Here is a 17,375-nt window from a genome sequence, read left to right on the forward strand (position 1 = left end):
ATGTGTGATGGAGCCTTTCTTTCCAGGCTGAACACCTGCCTGCCCATGGGAAGCAAGGAGTTAATTCCTTGGTTTGCCTTCCTTGTGCACACGCCTTTTGCTTTACCTTTTGAGATGTCTTGTCCTCAACCCATGAGTTTCTTCACTTTCACTCTTCCAGTTGTCTTCCTGATCTGGTGATGGGGGGAGTGAGTGAGCTGCCAGCTGCGGTTAGACCGTGACAGCCATGCAGAGCAGCAGTCTACCCTCAGGAAAGCCAGGCAAAGAGGAGATATATGTGTTTAGTTTAAAATCTATTTCAAAAGAACCCCTGTGTTGTGCAATTTTTTGGGTGTATTTTCATCCCAGGGTAGAGAGGAATAAGATTCACTAAATTCCAAAAATCTGTGATGCCAAAAATCTGTGGTGCCAGCTGAGACCTCACAAGCCGTGCTGGCTTCACATAAAACCTGGGTTCAACAGCACTTGTTGGTATTTGCTCTCTGGTGCCAGTACCCCCGGGGAGAGGAAGCTGTTGGTCCTAAGCAAAGGGGCCCTCCTTTATTTGGGCTTTACCAGCCCTGACGTGGTAACTTAACAGTGTAGAAGCAACTTTGATTTTTCAGTGATCCTTCTGCTGAGGAGTAGATTAAACTGCACATCTACCCTTGGACAGATTAATGTCCTTGCTCTGCAAAAGCAAACTTCAAGTCAGGGGAATCGTTGGCACCTGCCACAATCTCACAGGGTACCACTAGAAGAAAACACCCCTGCTCTCTCCATGCACAGCCCTGTGCTTTTTACTCAAATCCTTCTTTCTTATTTTTTTTTCTTGCAGGTTTCCACAGACACTTAGGATAGCAAATAATCCCAAGGCTCATTACTGCAAATAAATCCCTCAGCCTTCTGGGTTTCCTACTCTGGAGCCACTGCAAAAATGGACACATCAATACAGCCTTCTGCAGGAAAGCTGGCAATCTCAAAATGGGCTCATGCTGCAATAGCTGAAATCTCCTGCCAGGTTGGTGATGGGGCTTTCTAATCAACTTTGCAATGAATATTTCTTAAGTCATGTTAATCCACCATTTAAGCAGAGATATCAGTTCCAGACAATGAATCACCATACCTGGAGGGGAATATACCTGCCGCTTCCCCAGAGAGGAGGCGATTAACAGCCCGCGTGCTGTCAGATGAGCCAGCAGCTATGGCATTTATCACCTCACAGCTCCTTTCCTGCAATGAAGGAAATCTTTGCTCCCTGCTTCTGTGCAATCAGCTTTTATTTATGTAGTGGTTATGGAAAACAGCTCTTAAAGGAAAACTGCACCTGTTTTGCCCTCTGAGGCAGATTTTGCTCTAATTTACATGGATGCATTTCCTGTTAAGAGTCTGCTAAATGTTGGGCTCTCATGAGGAAATGAATGCCCTTAAATACGAGCAGGCAGAGTGCACTACACAGCTTTTAGACCCACAGAACTATAGTAAACATTGATGAAGAAGATGAACTGTCTTTTTCATGAGCACTTTTATGTTCTTATCTCCCATAGCTCCTAGGAACCAGCTGCTATGTGAACTGCTAACATCCCAGCTCAAAGAGACTGCAGTCCAAACAGAAAGCCTTGTTCTGGGGAAATTCCTGAGCACAGGTGATTGTATGATTGCTTTGGGTAAGTGAAGAACTATGGATTGGTAACTTTTTCTCATAATCCCCAAGGTAAACTTTATGAACATTCACTGCAGGGTAACTTTCCTTTTCATGAACAAGCTGTGGTAGCTTGAAAAAGAGAGGGTAATTTCTTGGGTCTTTGAGTCCCACTCCAGCTCAATGCAGGCTGACTTCTGAGTTAGGTGATATTGCTAATGTCCTTATCCATGTGAATATCTCCAAGGGCCTGGCTCTCCGGGCATCTGAGCCACTCTGAAGATCTTTTTTGTCTCCAACCACGTGTAATTTTCCTTGCTGCTCCTCGTGCCTGTTGTCTCTGCCCATCTGCTGTGCAGCTTCAAGAACAGCCTGTCTCCACCTTCTCTCTAACTTTTTGGATAGTTGGAGGCTGCAGTTAGGTGTCCCTCCTGGCTGAGCAGACAAACTCTTTCACTCTCTTCTTTCACACCGTGTGCTCCAGCCCCCTGACCATCCTGGTGTGTGTGTGCTGGACCTGCTGCACTTTCAGTGCCCCTCTTAGGCTGGGCAGCCTCAAACTGGGTACAGTACTGCAGATATCATCTCAAAAGTACTGTGCAAAGGGGAAGGGTTCCCTGCCTTGACCCATTGTGCTGCAACTCGTGCAGCCCAGGGTGCTGGTGGTTTGCTTTATTGCAAGGTTGCATTGTTGTCTCTTGTTCAGGTGGCTGCGTGCCAGGACTTTTACTCAAACACGTGTTTGCAGGCTGCAGGAATACACTTAGGATTCCTGCCAGGGAATGTGTCCCTGAGAATGTGCTGCCCACATTCCCTTGAATTTTGGGCCTTTTTAGGCTATCTCAGTTTGGTCTCCCAAAAATAAACATTTCCATATTTTTGCTAGATACTCTTTAATTATTTGGTTTGGGGCTTTAGGATAATGGAGGTCAGTCCCCTCCTAAATATAAGTCCTACTTCCTCAGGCAGTCCTGGAGGAAATGAGCTGCCCAAGTGAACTGATGTGGAATTTAAGTAAGAGCCCGGTGTAAATGCTAACAGGCATTGGCCTAAAAATATCTGCTGCTTTTACTGCTGCAGAAAGAATGACATGCACCTCTGATAACTTGTCTTGTGGTGAGTCCTGCCAGGCTGTGCCTGGATCCAGAGTGATTACTGCACTTCCTGGTGCTTTGAGGAGGAAAAAAAGATGAGAGGTGCAAATAAACCTGCTTTCCTCTAAGAATAGCTGCAGCTGAAGCCACTGTTGGCCACAGGATGCTGTCCACAAACGTAACTCGATAGAGAATTCACTGTGCATGGCTAATAGAAGTGTGTGTGTGTGCGTTATCTATCTCTGTGTATTATATTTTCAAGATATGATGAAGTCTGTATGAAACTATTACACCCAAGCCGGAATGGCTGTTGAACTTCAGCTTGGTTGTGTTTACTTAAGGCGTGGCAAAAGCTCCCCTATAAATGAGAGCAGGGATAGTGCCAGCCCGTGTGTCTCTGCTGGTGCTGGCTGGAGTTACGCCGGAGGCACTGCAGGTAAAACATCCCTTTGCTGTGTTATTTAGCACAAGATGAAGCAGGTGAAATACAAGTAATAGGGCTGGAAAAGCACCACAGACACATGGAGAGGGATTGCCTTGGAGAGACAGGATAAATTGGAGTCCCTATCCTTAATGTTACCTGGAGGGAAAGAAAAGACGAATTTGCCATCCTAGAAAGAGCCTCCTTTGTAAAACGGTAAGTTGTCAGAAGTAATTGGATCAAGTGGGAGTAGAGCTTCTAAGATGAGGAGGATGCTATAGTTACTGTAGGCTGCTGTTAAATGAGGTAGAAAAAAGGTATCTGGAACTGTCCTATGCTATGTATGCAAAACGAGAAGAAAATTGACTTAATAAATAGCCAGAAGGGAGTACTTCACAGGCTGTTTGGAGCAGAAGGTCGTGCAAGATGCCACTGGGAAAGTAATCTCCTGGAGGGTTTCCAGAGTGCCTGGCTTTGGTTTTGATTTTCTGTGGTACTCGAGGCTTTCACACATGGTGTGTACAAGGAGCCACTGTCCGTCTGGGGTTTGGGATGCCCACGTTCTGGTCCTTGCACTGCCTCCTCAGCTTGCTATCTCTGCAGGAGGCTGCTGGCTCTCTCTTTTTTTTTTTCTCTGAATGCAAGAAGAGAAAATAAACTCACACTTTCCTTCACTATAAGATAATTCTGGAACTGAGTCCCCGAAGTTTTTACAATGCTTCAAGTACATGTATGACGGGATCCTTGAGGAAAGAATGCTGGCATTACTGTATCATGTATTGTCTATTATGTGGAGATGAAATGTAGCTTAATAATTTGGAGTGTTTGAGAGGAAATGGGGGAAAAAGGGCTGCTGGCTTTTTGGCTTTTCTGGTACTCTTTGTTGTGTTTGAGAAAATGAGTTGATCTTTTTAAAGTACAGAAACTCAGCTAAGCCAACATGGAATGGAAATGTTTTGAGAAAATCAATGGAGAGGAGAAGGTTCAGCTATGAAGTACACATGGTTTCTAATTGCCTATTTCTACTTTCTACTCAGTGAAAAATACCAAAGCCATTGAAGGAAATGATGTCTGTACTGTGACATAAATCTTTATGCGACGTGTAATTAGCTGTCAGTAGGATTTGCCACCATTGAGTACCTGATTATAGTAGTGGCTTGACATCTTTCCTGAATGAGAGCTGGAGGGAGACAGGGCACACCTTCACTGCTGCCTTTTAGGCTGTTCAGTGCAGAGAATGGTGGTTGCCTGGGGCTTCCCCATTAATTTCTGCAGGAGTCACCAACCTTTTTGCCCTGCTATGCTCAGAGACTCCACTTTCCTTCTCATCCCATCCAACTGCCTCACTTAATCTCTTTTTAGCCTTCTCTCTGCTTACCTTCTCTCCCTCCTTCTTTGCTGTTTGTCCCTTTCTCAGGGACAGACAGCAAGGATGTCCCTCTGCTGAGAAGGAAGAGGAACCAAAAAAGAGCAGCAGATGCCAAGTTGGGTGTGATTCCCTTCTCCATTTCAGATAAGTAAGTGTGTTGAAGGAGATCCCAGGACTAAGTAAATGTTTGTTCAGCCCCTCCTGAATTACCCCTTCTGAATAATCATTTCTTTCCTTAGTTGAGTGGCAGTCTCTTTGCTTTTCTTTGGAGTTTGACAATATGTGTGAACCAGCTTTTGTGAGTGTTTGAAATCCCTCCCTCTCTCCTTGCATCTTGTGGCAGGGAGCAGTCCAAGGGCAACATCTCCGATATCCATTCCATTATAACTCTGTCCCTTGAAAGTCTTTCTGGCTCTTGGGGTAAGTAACAGTGAGAAGCTCCCCAAGGAAACAGGCAATATTCAGCTTTAACAGCTTTTGTCATCTTTGCTGTTGCTGACAGACCCATGAGAGCCACGGGGAAGAGCTGTGGGCAGGATTCAGGACACTGCTAGCCAGGTCCTGACCCCATGGACTGCCTGCACAGAGGTATGGGTGGGTATAGAACTCATGTGTCTGTGCTGATGAAGATATTCCTGCAAGGGAAAAGTAGTTAACTGTATTATTTTCCTCAATCTGGTTGCTAATTTAATCCCAGTATGTTAAACAACGTAATTAAACACACACACACACACATGCTAAAAACTCTTGTTCTCTGTCAGAAGAGAGGGAATGCGTGTCAGACCCAGCCTTCAAGCTCTGTTAATTTTAATTTGAGTTTTGGAATTAGTAATCAGTTTTGCTGGAACACTGTTTCAAGAAATAGATCTTAGCATGCATGGAGCCTGGGCACAGTTTCAAATGAGTATTTGTTAAGAAGCCATTCCCTTGTCGTGTTATGGTACATTACATGAGATTTATTTCCATTGTATTAAAAAATGCAAACCCAAGGGGAATGCTCTCTCTCCTTGTTGGCCGAGGGTGGTTTTGGAGTTTTTTGTGGGGCTTTTAATTAAAACAATGAGATGCAAAACCATGTATTTGTTTAGGCTGTTGTTACCATGCCAGGAGGCTAAGTGAAAGGTGATGAGACTAAGTAAAAAGGGTGTAGGGAGGGGGGAGTGGGGGGGCTGTATCACACCTTCATTGTGGCTGAGCTGTATTTTTGACATGTGGGAAGAATTCACAGTACAAACCTGCGGCTTTGCTCTTACTGGAGCCATCTGCTCTATTTGTGCAGCACCAGGGACATCTCAGATCTACAGATAAGTGTGTTTGGTAGAAAAGAGCCCTTTCATCCACTAAAAAATTAAACAAAAAAGAAAAAAATCAAACAAGCAAACAACACCAACCGACCAAAAGAGCTATGGCATCTGGTTGCTGGAAAGTGAAACTGGGTGACTTCAGGTTAGAAATTAGTACAGCAAAGTTAATTAACTGTTGGTGAGGCTTGCCCAGGGCATGTGGTGGATTTTCCAGTGCTAATTTATGAGAAGGTACGTCTTAAGTGGAAGCCAGGAGCTAGGGGCAGGAATCCCTGGATCAGGTGTGGTGGCATCCATAATGCAAGATGCCAGAGGAGGACCACAGGGATTCATGCCTTTAAAATTCAACTAATAAAGGGCTTCACCATGGGCTTCTCTTTTCATAAGAAAAGAGGCAAAAGGGGAAATATGGCTCAGGATAGTTAGTATTTTGGTTTTGTGAGGGCAAGTGGTAATTAAGGGTGAAAACTGGTGTGGAGCCTGAGTCATGTTTTTATCCAGCAACATGTAATTTTGTGTGACAATAGGAGCTGAAGGAACCAGGAGGCAGGGCAGGCTGCACAACCTTCCTGCTGCTTCTCTGAACCCTGAAACCCACAAGAGAACCTTTCAGCTGAAAGGAGATCCCCAGGAGGTGGTGCACAGGTGTGTGTCTCTCTGTACATCCATGTGGCTCTGGGGAGCACACCTGAAAACTTGTGCTCTGCTTGGACAGAACAAATTGCTTTCTTTAAGATCCAGTGCCACTGACCCCTCCAAAAGTGCAGCTTTTCCTCTTTCTTGTGCCCTTCTCTCACTCCTGTTCTAAAAGCTCTCTCATCCCACAGTCCGGTGTCTCCATAGAAGATGAACTACCTTCCTTTGGAACAAAAGCAGATCTTTGATGGCAGGAATCCTGCTGTGTTTTTTGATGCCTGTAAGGGACAAAGCCCTCAACAGGAGATTTTGGCTCCTGCATCCATCCAAGCTGTGCCAGCAGGTGTATTAGCAGGTCTGTTCAGTCCAGGGTTTCACTGTATAGATAAAATGTTCATTTTTCTTAATTAAAGTGCCCCTTTCCTTTAGACACATTTGTGGAGCAGCTTTTGATGGGATACCCTTCCTTCTCAGACCAGGGTAAGAGAGCAGAGGAGGCTGCTGTTCTGCTAAGTTCTTTATCTCATAGTCTCATAGCTTTCTTGAAGGCAGGGTTCAAAGGGGGTTCATGATAAAGCCAAGCAGCAACAGCAAACAGCAGGCAGAAAACAGCTGCTTCTTCTAATTCTATATGCTTGTCATAGGTTAGCAAGCATAGTCCCAGAAGGGATGTCCTTGCTAAGGGGTGCTTACAGCTTCCTCTGGGACCTGACAGAACCTATCAGCTGGCCAGTTCGAATATGGACAATTCTTTAAGCCACTTAAAGTTGTGACCGCCTCTGTGATCCACACTTAAGAATAGACAAACTCCCCCCCAAGCTCTCTCTCGTTTCCGGCGCTGGCACAGGTGGCTGCAGGCCCCGTGTGGGGGCCAGCGGGCCCGGCCAGGCCCTGCTTGGGCCAGGCTGGGCCAGGCCCTGGCCATCCTGGTAGCCATGGGCCTGTTCCAGCTGTGGAACCCCCCCCCACTGCCTTGCCGTGGGCAGCCGGAGCAGCTTGGCTCTCCCCCCTCTCCACTGCAATAAGAAAAATTCAACATTCCAACTGCAAAGCTGCAAGGCCGAGGTGAGATTAACCCTTTTATTGCTGTGAAGAGCTGAAAACCTGAGGGAAGAGAGAGAGGAGATGCTTAAAGCTGAAAGTCTGTTGTGAAGCTATGGTAGATCAGAGTATCCTGTTGTAATTTCATGAAGATATGGGGGGTGGAGTGTTCAGCTCGTAAGCAAAAGCACCTGCGCTGAGATAGGCAGATGCTGACGCAGCTGTAATTTCATGAGAAGTTTGGACAGGGAGAGATGAACCAGATGAGGACTTTTGCTCCAAACGGGAGAGGAGAAAACCTCAGTTCCTAGAGATGCTCCCAGAGATAGTCCTAAAGATGAAGATGAGGAAGACCCTTTGCTCCCAGGGAAGGAGAAGGGCCTCTGTTTCTTTGTTTCTGAATGGCTCAACCTTAAAATTGTACCCCAAAAAAACTTCAAGAGTGGACCCTCGAAAGCAGTTGCGGGGAAAGCTGCAAGTCGGGGGAAGGGACTCACATGCAAGCAGAGAGACTCCTCTTCCTAAATGGACTGAACAATATTTGGAAGTGGGCGGCTGTCTCGGTGTGATACTGTTTTCATAGCATGAGCAAGAAGAGACTTCTCTTTCTAAATGGACTGAACAAGGTTATTATGGAAGTGGTAAACAGACTGAACATCTTAAGGGTTGTCTTTTTACATTGTCAGTGGGAGAAGGGAGGAAGGTGGGGGGAGGAGGAGAGTTCTGAAGGTGGTATAATTTTTTTTTCTTTTCTTCTTTTAGGTCTGTTAATAAACTTCTTTATATTCTTTCAAGTTGGTGCCTGCTTTGCATTTCTCCTAATTCTTATCTCACAGAAGATAAACAGTAATGAGTATTTTAGACCAAACCACTACAATACTCTATCTTCTTTTCTCACAGAAGTGTGGATTACATTTGTTAATTGACCGATAAGATTAACACATGATTCTAGTTTTCCTTTTTTTAACCTATCCTGGTCTAATTCTAACAGTTGTAAGCCTTACACAAGTGTTACATAGGTATTACACAGATTTGCATATATAGTTTCTATCAGCTCTTATTGTTCATGGGAACAATCTATCTAAAAAATGTGAACAGTACAGTTCTAGCTATATTTTGTCTAAAGTAAAGAAATTCTGTGAAAAGGCAACACTGCTGCAGTAAGAACTGTGTTTAAGGTCTCTGCTGCAGGTCTTCAATGTTTCAGGCACTTTCTAAGGCACTTAGCATATATTTCTACTAAAAGTTAAAAAATCTGTATTTCTATTTCACTTTGGTGTGACTTCATGTATCTCAGCTTATCCAAAGGTTTTAATTCAACTCCTGTGCTTTGGCTTCCCTCTGGGCCTGAGCCCAGAGAAGCTTTCACTGCAACACACATTAACAGAGAAAGGTTTGACCATGCTTCAGACTGGAATACCTGTAGATGCCATGCAATGACTGCCCAGTTTAAACAGCAATTTGAAGTCCTGTGCCCTGGGCACAGCTGTGATACCTGGCCAGAAGAGTCCTGGGTACCTCTGGGCATCGTCCCTGCTCACACTCACACTCCCCTGTGTCTGCATCTCCTGTTCCATGCCCTGTGCTCGCTTCTATTGCAGCTGTACCTCAGTGCTCACACAGCAGCTCACTAACAGCTTTGCTCTCTGTCCTCAGGGAAGACTCCAAATTGAATTTGTAGCACTGACAGCACTGGTTTAAGATAAACCAGTTGGGATTTGACAACTACTCTTTCCCCATGCATTTCCAGCTAATAAGGATTTTGTCACTGTGGCTGCCCTCAGTTCTGCAAGCTGCTGCTCCACAATCCTCCTGGTGGGAGGGGGAGGTGTTATCCCACATGTTCCTAATGCACCACTTTCTATCAGGAAACTAATGGCAGTCCCTGTCTCCCCCTCACAGGAAAGGGGCACGATGCTCGCCCCCAGCTCTGCTCCGGTGCAGGGCTGGCAAACCACAGGAGCAACAGGAAGCCTCCAGAACCTGAAGAAGTTTAACAGCCAGGACTTCAAAGACCTGAAAGCCTTGTGCCTGAGCCAAGGGCTGCTCTTTGAGGATGACACCTTCCCCGCTCACATCAGCTCCATTGGTCCCAACCTGCTCCCAAAGGAGAAGCTCTGGCAAATACAATGGAAGAGGCCAACTGTGAGTTCCACTTGCTGGGGTTTTACGTAGCACTGCCGCTGAATGGGAGCAGTGATGGCCAGTGGCTAAAAGCCTTCACTCTGGGGTGGGAGGCCTGTGTTAAGTAGGAAAGTAGACCTCAAAGGGAACACTGGAAGCACACTTGCAAGGAGGGATCCTTGCTGTGGCATGTGGGGAAAGAAGAAAACCTCTGTAACGTTAGTGATTTCACCAGGTACATTTTTGTAGGAAGCTTGCTTCCACCTGTGAACCTGACTAGAACTACTGTTCCCACTTTGATCTGCTTCTAGAGGACTTTGTGCAAACCTGAAAAGTTGTTAAATTCTATTGAAGATCTCTGATTTCTGTAATCCAAGCGACTGACTCAGCAATACCTATTTTGAAGTAACTGGGACAAGGCAGGAGATGAAGTACGTTTGTGTGCTGATTCCCAGTTGCAATTTAATAGGCAGTTATCATCTGGCATATGGAAGTTTAGAATGGGAGGTGGAATCACATGCTCAGCTCTTTTATCCTAGGACCTAATTTAGGAAATCTTCCCATGGTCCAACTGCTCTGTATAGCACTGCTGTGTACCATTTGCTGCTGGTGCAGCTCCTGGATTAGCCACGTGCTGCCCTTTTTCTGGGTTTTGCTGAGCACACTGCTAGTGCCTGGGGCCTTTGGCTTCCCTGGGCTGGGACAAACCAGCTCATCTCCCTGGAGGCAATGCCTCAGGGTGTGGAGACAGTGACTGTGAGACTGTAAAGAGACAGCACAAAACAACTGGAAATGATTTATTTGGATGGCAGATGCATTAGGGTGGTGAGGGTATGCTGGAGCTTGGCAGCTTGGTGGCCTTGGCACAGCAGCAGCAAGGCTGTGGCCAGCATGGATGTTGAAACACATGGATCCCAGAAGGGAAGCAGAACAGCCTGCAGAGCTGCTAAATGTGGATGCCTGTGTGGAAAGGTGGGAAGCACAGCACAAGGCATGGTAGGTGTGGAGATGCTGGGTGCAGATATTTGGGTGTCCTCTGTGAAGGTGCCGTGAAGGGATCATTCTCTTCTGCAGAAGCTGCTCCTAGCACAGGCTGCATGTCTGTGCTTCTCCTTAGGCAGTTCTCCTTCGAGTCTGTGTCTGGTGAGAGTGCAGCTGGTGCTGTGTTTTTTACACCAGCACTCTGCTTATGGGTTCAGAGCAGGTGGGAACAATCTCTCTTGAAACGGGAGTTGTAGTAAGAAAGTGACTAAAAAATGCAAAGGAGAGGAGTTAGTTGCCACTATTTCCAGTCTAAAAGAAAAAATACGATAACTAAGCATTAGACTCACAAAAGACAAACACATATTAGAAAGGACTCTCCAGGGGCATTTTAAAGATGAATAAACTGGAACAAAATGTTATTATACAGTTCTGTTAAATACTAACACCCCAGTGCTTTTGCAGAAGAAGGGTGTAGGACTTCAAAAGCATACAAAGTGACTTAGAAACCCAAATACCGCTGATTTTGAGGCACCGTGCTGTGGTATGAACATCTATCCTACTCTCATATCCTGAGAGTTTTTTCATGTGCAAAGGGACTGATGTACCTTGCCAAAAGCAGAATCTGCTGCTGCTAGTGCTTGAAGTTTGTCAGGTGAGGCAGATACTGGAGAATTCCCTTCTATTTTGCTGAATCCATGAATAGTAAGCTTATGAATAAAAGTTTTTATGGAATTGGTTTCAAAAATTTGCATATGTCCTCTCCATCCCAGCACTTCCCTTCTGAAGAATTTTTTTACAGCAGCCAACAATTTTCCAGAGTTTCTTTTTCAGGAAGGAGCAGGATCAAAATCCTTGGCTATGTCAGAGCTCTCCTTCAGAAAATTAAACCATATGCTCATGGTCCAGTGTTCATGACATGAACATTGAAAAATCTTTTGTTGTTTTATAGAGGCTAAAGCAGCATCACCAGCTGCTCTTCCATGACAAGGGACAAAAGTTGAGACTGCTGACTCATCTGGGTCATTTGGAACAGAAACTCAGGATTCCAGTGCTGAAGAATGGCCCATTTTTATTTTTTTTCCCTCAGTTTGATCTAAATTTTCACCTGTAGATGTTTCCCAACCATGCAGGACTCACCCTGCCAGACAAGATGCAAGATAAAGGGCAGTGGCATCAACTGCCTGAGGAGACCAACCAGAAATTCTCAAACATCACCACAACAGCCATGCTGTGTCATGGTGACATCAAAGTGTGGCCTCACTTTCCTGACAGAATGAAGCAGTGGTAGAAGAAGTTGCCAAATCACAGTGGTTTCTTTTCATTTATAGAGCTGCAGAGGTTGAGAGCAAAGGGTCAGGAAGCTGTGTTTTGTGAATTTTGTAAGTCCTGAAAGGCCAGTGCTGTGTCCAGTTGCCCCTGGGAGTTGGTCCCTCAGGAGGAAGAGGGAGGTATCAAGAGCAGCGGTGCCCCCAACCTGAACTTTTTCAGCTGGGCACCTTTCACCCATGCAGAAATGTTTGTACAATCTTTGTTCTTAGGTCATTGCACTGCCACCTCTAAGGATATGTGATCCCAGGTGTTTAAGCTACCTAAACAACTCAGCCAAGAGATACCCATAATTTCCTCAAGAGAGACTTTTTCCTACCTGAATCCATCTCCCAGAGACTCAGTGCAGTTGTACCCTGCTGACAAAGCATGGCTGATTTAACCTACATCTGCCTTTTTCTCAGCCTCCACCATTAGCTCCCTCTGACATTAAAATAAATTTGTCTGGAAATGTACCTGTGACTGGCATCTTGGTCCTAATAATCTCTTAGCCTCCATTTGCTGTCATGCAGTATCTGGTTATTTAAGTGGTAGATAGCAATTATAACTGCTGTCTTTGTTCCAGATCCAACCGAGCAGTTGAGCAACATGCTGCTTCTATTTTACCTTGTACATTGTCAAGAGAATTGCCAATTATGCTCAGAGTTTGGAGTCTTCATATTGGGGGGTAATGTATGAAGCAGAGAGAAAACAGCTTGATTTCAGACAGTAACAGTCAGCAGTGACAGTCAGAAACAACTTTCTGACTTGTAAACTGGTCTTGTTTAATAGGGATGTGCCTGAAAAGGGAGGGAAGGTGGCTCAGGAGCACCAAGACAACATTTGAAATGTTTCTTTTCCTGACTCTGCAGTAGTTGCAGTTTCCCATCAGCTGGGGGCTGCTTCAGGCTGTGTTTGCATCCCCAGGGCCTCAGTGTATGCCCTGTGAAATGTGCAATCTGTGACAGAGATTTTGTACGTGGTACCTCAGGCATTACTAGAGGCGGGGCTGAAGGTACCAAATACAGCAGGACCTCACAATTAACTATTCCTTTGGCTCACCAACAGTTTTGAGAAATGGAAGAGAAATTCTACTTTAGACTGAATAAAGTATTTTCTATTGCTATGCTTTTCTAAAGATCAGTCAAAGGGAAATTCTCTGTGAAGAATTATGTCAGATTTTAAAACCTGAGATGCTCCTTTGAAAACATTCAGAACAATTCTTTTTCATCGTTTGCTGCTTTTCCTTCACACCAGCTATTGATTGGAACTGAGGAAGCTGTGAAATGATTAACTCTTGTGGAATATGCATTTTTCTTCAATTAATGTTCAGGCTAAAGATTTCTCTCTGTTCTGATCACAGTGCATAATACTGTGCAGATGCAAAAAGAAATTGAAGGAGGATGGTCCAGACGATGTGAATTGTGGTGATGCTAAATGTGGAACGCTTTACTTCTGCTAACATTGGTTATATTTTCAGACATGAGATGTGTGAGGGGAGAGAGATTACCATCTGTGCAGCAGTGCCTTGGCCCTGCTCCAGGGATAGCCCACCACTGTGCTCAGTATGGTGCCCATTATAAATGTGAAGGATAGTCTGTGCTCTTCAGTGCTTATGATTTTAAAAAAGGCTAAAAAGGGCACAGGGTGAAGTTGCTGAAGACTTTTCTGAAAGGTCTTGAAGGTTGCAGACTACTGCTCCTGCCCTGCTCACCCTTGGTCTCTTGGGAACCCTGTAGCTCCCTTATGGGATGAGGGGATGCTGAGCAAGAGCTGGCATAAGAAGGTCTGTCCTTTGATTAACCTAGAGAGTTATGTGTGTGAGCAGCTGGGAGAGATGGAAAAGCTGCAAGGTGGCCAGTGGAAGTTTGAGGATCAGCATGAGAGGAATCCCCGAGTGCCTCGGATGTGACTTGTAGTGGGGTGCGTGGTGAAAGAGCCGACATGGGCTTTGTCTGCATCTTCAGTCTGTTCAGAGCATCAGGGCATGGACTCCTTGGGGTCAGCCGATGAGAAAGTGTCTAAAAGAATTCCTTGGATGGAAGGTGCAGAAAGAGGCAGTGTGAACTCAGGCAAGGAATACACCTTGTTCTCATAGCAGAGCCCTGTGCTACTGCACTTAGCACCTAAAAAACATTGGAGAAAATTTTACACATTGAGCCAGTGCTTGTTTGCTGGGAAAAGTGATCCATCATTTGAATCAGTCATTTGCAAAAGGGCTTGCTCATGTTTTTAATCCCCTCCCTCTGTCCCTTCCCAAAGAAAATGTAACCATCTTTCAGGAGCAGAGTGCCTGTTGTGATTCCTTGCAGCTTTTGGTGATTATTTGTTCCTTGGCCTGTTATTTATTTCCCATAAATTTCCAAGAATTAGCATCAGCATTATGGAATTTCGAATCCAGCAACTGACTTAACAAAAATGGACCCCTAAAAAAAATTAATTTTGAAGTTAGCATCCTTCTAGACAGATAAGCTTGAGCTGGATTTCCTACTGCATCAGCCTTGGCCTGTCTGTAGCTGGAGGGGAGAAAAACCCCAGATTTCATTCAGGCAAGAATTTAGACAACAATTTGAAGTTAACCTAAAATCTTACCTCTTAATAGAAGAGGGGGAAAATGAAGAAAAACCTACCAAAAACAAAAAGAAGAGGAAAAATAAGTACAGGTTGTCACATGAGCTGCTTCAATGAGGAAAGTTACGGGAAATGTGTGGCAGCGAGGGATAGTGGTGTCCTGCAGATCTGTCACTTTGGGGCCATTTCCTGGCATGAGCCAAAGCTGCTTGCCAGCTGTTCGTGGTGGAGTTCACAGCTTCAGTCTTTCCCAGGGGCCAGGAGGCTCTTGGATCCTGTTCAGTGTTTCTTCGTGATGAAAATCAAAATCAATTCGCCTTGTTCTCTCCGAGCGTGCGTGTGCAATCAGTGTAATTGAACGGGAGCAGCATCCCCAGGCTGCCATTGTCTCAGCCCTTGCCTACTCAGCTGATTGCACCTGACCTCGACTTGGAATTCATCCCTGTGGGCCAGGGAAGCTGCAGTGCATCACCAGCTATTACAGCCCTCTTCCTGGAAGACAGAAAAGGTTTATTTGCGTAGTACTTCCCGACTGCATTGATCTTTGGGAAGGATTGTGAGGGGGAATTCGTGCATCCTGGGTAGATTGGAAAGCAGCACTGCTGACTCCCTGCTGCCCTGTTTCTCAGGATTATATGGCTGTGGTGGCCAGAGGGTAGTTGGTAACTCCGTGGCACTTTCAGCTTGTACTGGGGGGAGGTTCCAACACTTCTAGGGAAATTGCCTCTCCAAGGCTTCGGGTGTACAGGACTACCTCCCTTGTTTACCTCCTTTGTTTGCAATGACTGTTTATTTTTTAGCACTGAACCACACAAAGCAAACAGGTTTCAGGTAAAATCCGATCTGATTTCTGTTTTTGTCTGGTTGTTGCCATCAGTCCATCCTCCAGCAGGACTTAGCTTTCACATTTGTGAGCTCCCCCACCTGTGTGGAGTCTGGTGAAGTCATTCTTCCATGCAAAGAGAACAGGAGCAGAGCATGGCTTTTATAATCAACCAGTGCATTTGTATTGAAATCAGGCAATTAGGAATTGAGCTATTCTGCTGTAAAACAGGGAATTGAGTTCCGTCAGTGTGAGCAAACCCCTTGAGAGCAGTCTGATTTTTCCTACTAATTTTGGCTTGCTCAGTTATCCTCTCCCTCTCCAGTCTGTCAGAGACAAGTCATTGCAAGTCAGATCTTTGGTGTGGCCCAGCAGATCTTTGGTGTGGAGCCGAGCTGAGCAGGGCCCAGCCTGGCTCTGCTGGGCCGCGCAGGCCCCCAGTTACCTGTCCGAAAGCCAGAAGCAAGAGAGCTTTCCCGAGGTTTGTTTGTTCTTAAATGTGGATCACAGAGCTTCTTAAGTGGCTTAAAAAAGTTGCCAATATTCAAACTAGCCAGGGGGATTGGTTCTATTGGGTCTGGAGGAAGCTGCAAGCACCGCTTTGCAAAGAATCACTTCCGTGACTGAGGAGCCTTAACTAAAAACCCAAACGATGCTAAACCATGACAACATCTTATATTGTGTGGATTGGAAAAGACCTTTAAGATCCTTGAGTCCAACCATTAATCCAGCACTGCCAGGCCACCGTGTCCCCAAGTGCCACATCTATGTGTCTTTTAAGTACCTCCAGGGAGGAGACTCTACCACCTCTGTGGGCAGCCTGTTCCAATGCTTGGCAATGCTTTCAGTGAATTAATTTTTCCTAATAGCCAACGTAAACCTGCCCTGGCACAACCTGAGGCCATTTGCTCTTGTTCTGTCACTTGTTACCTGGGAGAAGAGACTGACTCCTACCTGGCTACCACCTCCTTTCAGGCAGATGTAGAGAGTCACCCCCCTGAGCCTCATTTTCTTCAGGCTAAAAAAACCCAGCTCCCTCATCCACTTCTCCTAAGACTTGTGCTCCAGACCCTCCACCAACTTTGTTCTGCTCTCCCTCATTATTCCAACTGTTTTATTTGTCTGGAGATTCCCTGTGGTTATGGGATGTATGACAGTGGTGTGACTGATCCCTCCTCAGCAGACTGCTGGGCAGTGCCTTCAGCCCAGGGAACTGTAGTACCGTGTTTGCTTCTTAATCCAGAGCAACACTATTACAGGCACAGCAGTGCTGCTGAATTAACATTTGTCCAGCTGAGAACGGTTTGCCTTTCAATCAGTAGCAGCCTTTTTATTTGTCATAATTTGTGTGTGTTGAACAGGGAGCACCGTGACTTGTGATGGCAGGATGTGTAAGGATGGTGGAGCTGTAGCAGGGGGGAGCAACACAAGTGTAGCTGAAGGGAAAGATGTGGACCTGTGGCAGGAACAGAAGCAAGGCTGGGATTTTACTTTAGGGTTAAGGTGAACTGACCAGGAGGTGGCTCTGCAAACAGTCAGCTCCAGCTTCTTGACCCTCAGTGGCCTTGTGCCAGCACTCAGAGTCAGGTGGGGAAATGTGTGGGAAAGTGGCCAGCACCCAACCACAGCAGCCTGCAGCCAGAATGTCTTCCACTGCCTGGGAAATCCCACCTCAGGCTTCCAATTTTTCACAAAACTGTTTGACTGCATGTCCTTTGCATGTCTGCATGTGGTCTACTTCTACACTACTCACCTTCAGCTCCTTCTGGGGACTTGTTCTTCCCTAAAAATGTCAAGCCATTATAAAAAGAGATTTAGAGATAAATGCATGTACAGGACACTTTCCTTCCACCTCTCAGATTAATTCTCCATCTTGCCCTTTAGATGAACAGTACTTCTGTGGTAAGACCATGCTCTAGAGGATGAACTGGTTTGAACTTGAACTTCTCTTTCCTTTTGAATACATAATGAACTCTTCAGTGGGCCAGGGAAAGCGAGTGATGAGAGCTTTGTCCTGAGGGGATGAGTTCAGGCAGAGTGCTTGACTTGCAGCCCATATGGTTGCCTTTACTGCTGGGCTCG

General features: G+C 45.6%; 1 protein-coding gene across 7 annotated transcripts in view; it reads left to right on the forward strand.

Annotated features, from left to right (window-relative positions):
* The window catches only part of CAPN13 (calpain 13), a 69,549-nt gene that overhangs the window by 15,574 nt on the left and 36,600 nt on the right, over positions 1–17,375 (forward strand). The window contains exons 2-5 of one of the 7 annotated variants that reach the window (XM_069009311.1): positions 818–1,000; positions 1,527–1,646; positions 6,337–6,454; positions 9,389–9,631. In XM_069009311.1, coding sequence (XP_068865412.1) covers positions 9,401–9,631 — 231 coding nt within the window. In that variant the 5' untranslated portion in view covers positions 818–1,000; positions 1,527–1,646; positions 6,337–6,454; positions 9,389–9,400. Of the gene's footprint in view, positions 1–817; positions 1,001–1,526; positions 1,647–2,966; positions 3,152–3,172; positions 3,353–4,587; positions 4,654–6,336; positions 6,455–9,388; positions 9,632–9,656; positions 10,607–17,375 lie in introns of those variants that run through there. The other 6 variants (XM_069009313.1, XM_069009310.1, XM_069009312.1 and 3 more) reach the window with 6 other exon arrangements.

The sequence above is a fragment of the Aphelocoma coerulescens genome, chromosome 3 (assembly GCF_041296385.1).
Source record: "Aphelocoma coerulescens isolate FSJ_1873_10779 chromosome 3, UR_Acoe_1.0, whole genome shotgun sequence".
Taxonomy (NCBI): Eukaryota; Metazoa; Chordata; class Aves; order Passeriformes; family Corvidae; genus Aphelocoma; species Aphelocoma coerulescens.